Source organism: Rosa chinensis, chromosome 4 (genome assembly GCF_002994745.2).
Source record: "Rosa chinensis cultivar Old Blush chromosome 4, RchiOBHm-V2, whole genome shotgun sequence".
Taxonomy (NCBI): domain Eukaryota; kingdom Viridiplantae; phylum Streptophyta; class Magnoliopsida; order Rosales; family Rosaceae; genus Rosa; species Rosa chinensis.
This window is the reverse complement of record NC_037091.1, coordinates 65,384,012-65,392,499: the sequence shown is the minus strand read 5'-3', so window position 1 is coordinate 65,392,499 and position 8,488 is coordinate 65,384,012. Positions and strand designations below refer to the sequence as shown.

Genomic DNA, 8,488 nt, shown 5'->3' with positions numbered 1-8,488 from the left:
TAATGAATAGATAAATTTTTTTCAATAATCGGCAGTTTCTTGCTATTTCCTTTATCAATGATATGGGAATGTAATTTCATTAGCTTCATGATGACAGAAATGTGTTAATTTTTGGTTATGTATATCTTGAATGTACTGTAGATTATGTTTTTTCACGTACTCACTAGCTGATAATTTGGTTACGATATATATGTGAAGCATTATAATAAATAAAACAGAAATGAATCGCACGCGCGAGATCCGCATCAGGAAAGCTAGTGTAAATGTAAAGGAGATGTATTGGCCTACTTATGAAGGGGTGCTAGATCACAATATTCATCAAACCGAAAGTCACCAGATTACAAGAAAATCAATACGGTTATCTTTATTATTGGACAATGGGAAAACATGACACGTACTTTCAAGAAAGATTGCCAAGCATTGTAGCCTTGGATGTCATCAATAACCCCAATAGTCATTCCGGATCTCATCATCGAACTTCTTCTTGAGCTCAGGATGTTTTCCAAAGTATTCATCAGCAGTCATGGTGCTAATCTTTTTCTTCAACTCTTTTACTTCAGCTATCTCCTTCTGTAAACGCTCTGACTCCTTCAAAGATTTTTCCTCAGCTGCTTCCTTTAGTTCCACCAAACAATGCATCAAATTTAGGCTTGTACTCGGGAGTGACTGTATCCACATACTTGGGGATCTTAACGTTATCTCAGGCCTCTTTGTACATATCCACCAATCGAGACCCAATTCCTTTCCTGTAGTACTCCAGTCAATGCGATCAGGTTCCTGGCTGAACTTGGTCTCGAGGGTGGTGTTAACCTCATCGAAGGCGCGGCAGAGAGAGGCGAACTCCTTGCGAGCCTCCTCGGAGACGAGAAGCTTGGCCATGCCATCCCAGTCAATCTTCTTGGAGGCTTTGAAGGCCACATCCACCACTTTCTTCCCCGCGCCTCTCATTTTTGCTCCTATCTTCCTCGCTGCTTTGCCAAACAGTTCAGAACGATCAGATGCCCTTGAGCCCTTCTCATTCCTAGTATTACTCTTATGTCTCATTCCTGAAGTTCCTCTGGTATTAATTTTCCTAGTCCAAGCTTGTTTAAGGAAAAGGAGGTCGGCAAAACTTTATAAATATAATCTCTCTCGTGCTTTTTACCAATAAATTTCAGAACTTGTTGTAGTGAAAATGGAATTGCAGAGAGAATGAAATACATAGCACAATTAACAGTTGAGCAACAAAATCAACAATCCTATAAGGATATATTCATACTGAGACTAAAGAACACTTATAAAAGATTAATTCTTCGAATTCATGAATCTGGCAGTATTAATTTTATTTTTTTTGTTTGCAAAAGACTGCCATTTATGAATAAACAAAGTTAATTAACAAATAATGATCCACCCCTCACGGAGTCACGGGCTCACGACATGTATCTAACAAAAAAAAACCTCATTTTTTCGTTCCGACGTTGGCACAACATAAAGTATAGAGCTTGGTACCGGAACCTATAAAACATAAAGTACAAAACTTGGAACCCATAATCGAGTAGCAAATCTGTCTGAAAAAGATTTTAACTTCAAAAAAAATATCTTTTAAACTCCACTCAAATTGATAAAGTTCAAATACTATTGCTTAAAAATCTCTGTTAAAATCTTGATAGGATCACCTTTCTTTTGCATTTGCCAAATTTTGTCAGCTAAATACAGAAAAATACAAGGAAGCCCTTGCCAAGATGTCGATGACAATGACAATGATGTTATTCTCAGAATTTTTGTCAAATCCCTTGCTCCATGGACCCATGCAGACCAAATTATCCTACCCTTTAAACAAGTCAAAAAATAACAAACTTCCAAACACTTGACACATTCAACTAGAATTTGGGTAAACTAAACTTCAAAACTTGCTTCTCTGTAAAGTAAGATTGGTGGGTTAGCATCAAATGGGTCAATTTCACATTCGGATGTATCAGGTATATGTTTCAACTTATTCAGCTAGTTACAGGACCATAATATCAATTTTCTACCAGCTCCAGCTGGATCAGCACCATGAAGAAGCAAGTAGGAAGCTGTATGTTATGATTGTTATCTTATCTACCCAAAATTGACCCCAGCATCTTTAAGCCAACGCAAAAGCCATTCAGAAAAGGCTGAGGGATTTCCCAGCTTGTCACTCCTCCACTAGCCGCATTGGTGGAACAATCTGGTTTTCTCTTAGCAAACAAAGAAAGAAAGACAGAATGTTCGAGTCACCACTTTCCTCAACCTCAAGTCTTAATTTCTAGGCACACACGGCTTCTCATCCTCCACCCATATATATATATAGTCTCTCTCTGACACTTCGTACTTCCTGTACTGCTTAGCATTTCCATACTGACATTATCTTAATGGGACTTGTTCCATGTCCTTTGCCCTGCCGCACATACAGTACAGAATCCGAGTCCAACTCCAGTTACCACCTTCACTCTGATCCTTCAACCTCCTCAATATCTTCCCAACCAAGTCTTCCTTCTGTTCCTTCGCTATCACGGCAAGTACTACAGCAAACCCAAACCACCCAACTTAACTGCATAGCTACCCGAAAATCCGGCTCCGCCTGTGTCTGTTCCCTAGTCCTCGCCGGAAAGTTCCTATACACCGGCTTATCCGACGGCGAGATTCGATCATGGAGCTGCAGAGACATCTCCTCGAACACTTCCAAGCCACTAGCCACCACCAACTCCACGGTCAAGTCTCTAGTGATTGTGGGCGACAAAATCTTCAGCGCTCACCAAGACCACAAAATCCGTGTTTGGCAAGTCAACACTACCAATGAACAAAAGTTCAAATGCAAATGCATAGCAACGCTGCCGACACTGAAAGATCGTTTCCCTAGGCTCTTCTTCCCCAACAGTTACGTCCAAGTCCGGCGGCACAAGAAATTAACGTGGGTGCATCATGCGGACGCAATATCAGCTCTGGCGGTATCAAAGGACGAGTCTCTTTTATACTCGGCTTCATGGGACCGCACGTTCAAAATCTGGCGGACCTCCGACTTCAAGTGCTTGGAGTCGGTGAGCAACGCCCACGAGGATGCCATAAACGCAATAGTGGTGAGCAATGACGGGTTTGTTTACACTGGCTCGGCGGATAAGAAGATAAAGGTGTGGAAGAAACTCATTGGGGAAAAGCATCACACTCTTGTTGAGTCACTAGAGAAGCACAAGTCGGCGGTGAACGCCTTGGCTTTTAGCTCCGACGGGTCTGTGTTGTACTCCGGCGCGTGTGATCGGTCGATTCTGGTTTGGGAAAGAGATAATGGTGGCGGTGGTGGGATGGTTGTGGTGGGGGCGCTTAGAGGTCACACCAAGGCTATATTGTGTTTGGCGGTGGCGGGGAATTTAGTGTGTAGTGGTTCGGCGGATTGTAGTGTTAGGATTTGGAGGAGAGGGGTTGGTGATGATCGGAGTTACTCGTGTTTGGGTGTGTTGGAAGGTCATAGGCGGCCGGTGAAGTGTTTGACGGTGGCCGTGGATTTTGACGGTGACGATAGAAGTGATTATGTTAATTCTTTTGTTGTTTATAGTGGTAGTTTGGATTGTAACATTAAGGTGTGGCAAATACAGGTCCCTTTGGTTAATTCGATTTAACTATTTTATTAGTAGAGCTAATCTAAAGTTACATATACTTTTGTTGATCCACAATTTGTAGACATGATGATGTATTGATGTACATAACAATTAATAGTCTTAAATCTTGACACTGATAGTCTGATACTGTACTATTGAACTCTATGAAGTAAGTTGTTTCTGAGAAATCTTCCACACGTTAATCTTAATGGATTGTATGTGAGGCTATATTTAGTTTAAAGATTTAAGTCATCCTTTTCTTGAGTTATAATAAATTCATGATAATGTAATTTCACTATTTGCATATCACCAATTCACCAATACAATATAGGATACTACATGTCTACATACGATTAGTTATTAGAATAATGGTACTCATTTTATTATTAGATAAACTTCCAAATTCCAACCAAACCTAACATCTTAATATTAGCTTAATATTGAAAGGACCTTTTAAAATACCTTCATCCATGAGAAGTTTGACATTTTTTTATATACTAGACAGGCAAATTAAAACTTACAAAAATGATAGCATTTTTAACGGTGCTTACGTAATAGGTTTAACACAAACCGTTAAAAAATATATCTTTACCGTGGTGACCTGATATGTGCAGAAACCAATAATCCTCATTCAGAATACTAATGATTTCATTAGTGGTTGTAATGTAATGTCACAATGCGGATATTGGACCGAGTAGGTGCAAGTAGTGAGACCACAAGTGGAATTCTTCCCTGGCCCGACCTTGCTTGGTAGTGATACCACAAGCCCAAGACTGTGGGTGGTTTGGGCTAGATAATCATCCAACATTTGAGTTTCCAGAAAGCGGACACAGAATAAAGTAGGTTGTGAATTCAACGCGTGGTTTTGACTTTTTATCTTCTTTACTTTAGGTTAGGGCTTAGCTAATCATGACATCAGCTATCTATCTCACACACAACAGCAAACTACAATTAGCCATCATTTTACTTTTTAACCTTTAACCCAACATTCTCACTGTACCGCAAATTCATCTGGTCGTCGCAAAATGAGACTTTGAGACCTTGAGACCCACCTCAATAACCATCAAGAAAAATTACATGAGAAGCAAAAAGGGGATGAAATATTCCTTTTAAAACGATTGACTGGATGCAGGCTAGGGTAAATAAACAAGGCCAGGAGCCCAGGACTGGGTTGGAGTAAATTGGCGTGGGAACCAAAATGTGGGTCTCTTTGTACTCTATGGCTCTTCCAAATTCATGAAAAGAAATACATTTGATTCCAAAGATAAAGACTTTTCGGGTTGCCCCAGAAAATGGAATCATAATCATTACCAGGGCAAAGTAAATGCATTGACATGATGATCACCCTCTTCTAGCTTATATAACCATTTTAAAATGAGCAAAGTTACCGGCGCGGCCGGGGCTACTTGAATTGGCTGACTAAAATGAAAAGTTACTACTGGTTTACTGAAGTGGGTCTTTGCTTTTTGCTGATCAGAAGCAGTACGAGCTAGCTCGACGATGAAATTAGTTATCTGCCTTTTCAATCAGGAAGCTAGTGAAAGCTGAAAGAAAGTGGAAAAGATGATAATAAAGTCCATGTAAAAGTTGAGATCTTTATCCAGCAATTTAGCTCGGGGTCAAACATAGTTTAATTTGATAGTGATTATAGATCGAGCTCAAGGCCTCAAGATGGTGAAACTCATTGTGAAATTTGATCCGCTTGACAGACAATATAGTTAATCCAGTGGCACCAAAGATATATAGTATGGATTTCACATGAAAGCCGAGACAAAGTTGATTTGTCATTGCGTGCATCAATTTCTTGAGACATCATAATTAACCATCCTTTACCTTCTTGGCATTTACTTATCTTCCTAAGTTCCTAAGCATCATCATTTTTTCCAGTTCTAATTGTTCCGCAACCTCCATCAACATGTCATCATTGGCTTGGCCCCAAACACATTATCATATAGATATATTATACTTTTAAGTACGTATGAGGATTAATCGGTTAATTTGTACTTGGCTTTTTTTTTTCCTTAATAACCCTAGCTGTTATATATATGTTTAATGCATGATGCATGGATGTTGTGATTTTATTATTTTACCGTTACAATCTAGTTAAGATAATTTTATTTTGAAATCAAAAGGTTATTGACTATGATTACAAAGATTTAGCAATTGAGAAGGTCGCTGAAAAAGTTACAAAGATTTAGCATCATGTAGAAATCTATACTTACGATATACAGTTCTAGCTGGAGGATCGGAAATATAAATAAATAACTCGATATTACACAGTTTTTAATAGTCTCTCATAGACCATCAAAATTATTATTTACACCAACAAAAGAAAAAATTGAAGGTAGGGTATAGAAAGCTCATGAGTGGTCATTCTTCCACTGTATATGTGTTCTGTATATAAGTACTTTTATATATAAGTTCTTGATTTTGGACCGTTAAATTTAAAATACGTGTTAATAACATACACTTAGTTACCTCAAATTCAAAGTATTTCTTTGAAAAAAAAAATTTATTTATTTAAAGAATGGATTTATTTTCAAGGTACGTAAACGTAATTAAAGAAAAATGTATGCATATGCTAGTACTTTCTTTCTTTCTTTCCTGGACAGCTAATCAATAGAAGGAAAAAAATTGACTTTGGCTCTAATTAGGACTTTCTGGGGGGAGAGAGAGAGAGAAAAAAGAGAGAAAGACAATATGATGGTAGCTTTATCACGATAATTATAGATCTCCATGTGGAACCTAGCTTCAAGTAATATTCGGCCGTAGCTAGTCATCAAATTTTAGTACCTCTTGGGAATTTAGTTTCACTTCTTCAACGCAAAAAACACAAAACTCAGCTGCACCTTAATCATCATGTCGTCTAGTTCTCTCCTCTTCCTCTCATCATTATCCTCTCACTCTCGTCATCACCACCAGTTATCCTTCTCCTTCTGCTTTTATCACCCACCATGTACTGCACCAAAATCACTGCTACTCTCGAAGATCATCAAAACAAGAAGAAAGCGAAAGAAGAAATATCGAGAAAGGTTAGAGTAATCAGGATGGGTTTCCTGAAGAAGAAGAAACCCTAGCTACCTACCTATCTTTCATTTTTCAGTGATCTGTATATTCTGATAAATGAAGGCTAGCTTTGGTACTTGTTTCTCAGTTCTGTTTGATCTCTTGGGGAATTGAAGCGTTGTGGTCCGATTGTTTGCCAGATCGATAGATCAAGCAAATCTAGCTAGGCAAGTTTGAGAGCTTTCATCCATGGATATGCATGATGAGCTGCTTTAGAGAATTTGCTGGCGTCTTAATTAGTTGTTATATGTATAATTAATCTGTAAGACTTTTCGGCCGTTCTAGATATGCATGTTTGGCTTAATTTGTTTGTTGATTGAATATATATACATATGTGTATATGCATATGTTCATATATGTGCTTCTCGTTATGTACGTGCTGGTGATCGGCAGAAATCCAGATCTAGCTTTCTCTCTCTTTCTGGAGTACTAGATATGAACTCTCTCTCTCTCTCTCTCTCTCTCTCTCTCTCTCTCTCTCTCTCTCTCTCTCTCTCTCTCTATATATATATATATATATATATATATGTATATATATATATGTATGGTAATTTCAAATCTGTATATACATGATGAGTATATCAATCGCCGGCGCATATATATGTTCCCTGCTGAAGGTAAAAATATATATCTGGATTAATTCCCATTTGGATATATGTATGACGATAAAAAAAATCGCTTGGTAATAGCATATTTTACCTTTAATGATCGAGTAGTTGAATTAATGTTTGATATGCAGAATATATATGTGTGTGTATAGACATATATATATCTTCAATGTTAATTGAATCCATATATAAATTTCAAATCGGTGATGTGCTAGAACACCTGCGCGCATGTCCATCGATCTTGCACTCGGCCGGTCTGGTCCGGGAACCTATGATTCGTGTCCATTTGGTCTTTATAGTTTTCTCTGACCTTACTATAGTAGCATATCAGTAATTCAGTACCAGATCGAAGACACTCGTCTGCTTTGTCTTGTTGATGAAGATTAAAAATCTATAGCTAGCTCGATCCAGGCACATTATTAAGAAAGGAATCAGGTATATATTGATCGGTGTCGTAGAAATTAACAGTCAGTGGTCAACTCGATCCATAGCCTCCACTAGAGCTCTGATTGAGGACATGTTCACAGACTGTTTGATTAGCTGAGAATTTTCAGTCATACAAGCATAAAAAATTACCAACCTCCCTGCCTCAACCAACCAACGTTATCATCATGGACATATCTGAATTTCACGTCATATACCTATGTTCACTCACTACTTATCAAGGAAATTATGCTTAATTCACTTGGATCTACATCCAACGCTGAAAAGAATTATTATTATTATTATTTTTTTTGTGAAAAGGGGGCTGGTGCCGCTGCCCTCAAATCTTAACTAATGAAATTGCAGAATACATGGGAGACATAAAGCCTAAACCCCATATTACAATAAGCATTAAGAGAATCTTTTGAAACACTACCAGGAGTCTCCACAAAATCTATATATTTTAACAAGCATCAATTAGCAAATAGTGCTCGACTGGCTACTCTATTTGCTTTAACAAAATGGTGACATGACGAAAATATAAATCTATCAAGAAGAAACATCATTACAAATAACACAGCTTTCCCACTATGTTGTCGCATGAAAACAAATTTGGCGACACTTCGTTTCATTCTACCACTAGGAGGTTGCGTTCATTTAATCAAGTAAATGGCCCGCCGCCTTACTAGGCCAGACAAGGCACACAGAGTGTGCATACCAAAACAACGCCCACATCACCTTGCCAATCTATGACATTGACTTATTTCCGGCATAAAGCCACATTTAACTAATACTAAA

At 38.1% G+C, this 8,488-nt stretch overlaps 1 protein-coding gene and 1 pseudogene across 1 annotated transcript; one reads left to right on the top strand and one right to left on the bottom strand.

Moving 5' to 3' along the window:
- Nucleotides 1-338: 338 nt before the first annotated feature.
- On the bottom strand, nucleotides 339-1,235 carry LOC112200517 (annotated as a pseudogene).
- A 958-nt stretch (nucleotides 1,236-2,193) lies between these two features.
- On the top strand, nucleotides 2,194-3,732 carry LOC112201055 (protein JINGUBANG). The gene has a single exon (XM_024342060.2). It carries the CDS (start codon nucleotides 2,373-2,375, stop codon nucleotides 3,612-3,614), a length of 1,242 nt encoding a protein of 413 aa, XP_024197828.1. The 5' UTR covers nucleotides 2,194-2,372; the 3' UTR covers nucleotides 3,615-3,732.
- The last annotated feature ends 4,756 nt before the right edge of the window (nucleotides 3,733-8,488 follow it).

Bases quoted from the DNA above. Each gene is read 5' to 3' on its own strand.
- LOC112201055 (XM_024342060.2), top strand. From the start codon at position 2,373: ATGGGACTTGTTCCATGTCCTTTGCCCTGCCGCACATACAGTACAGAA.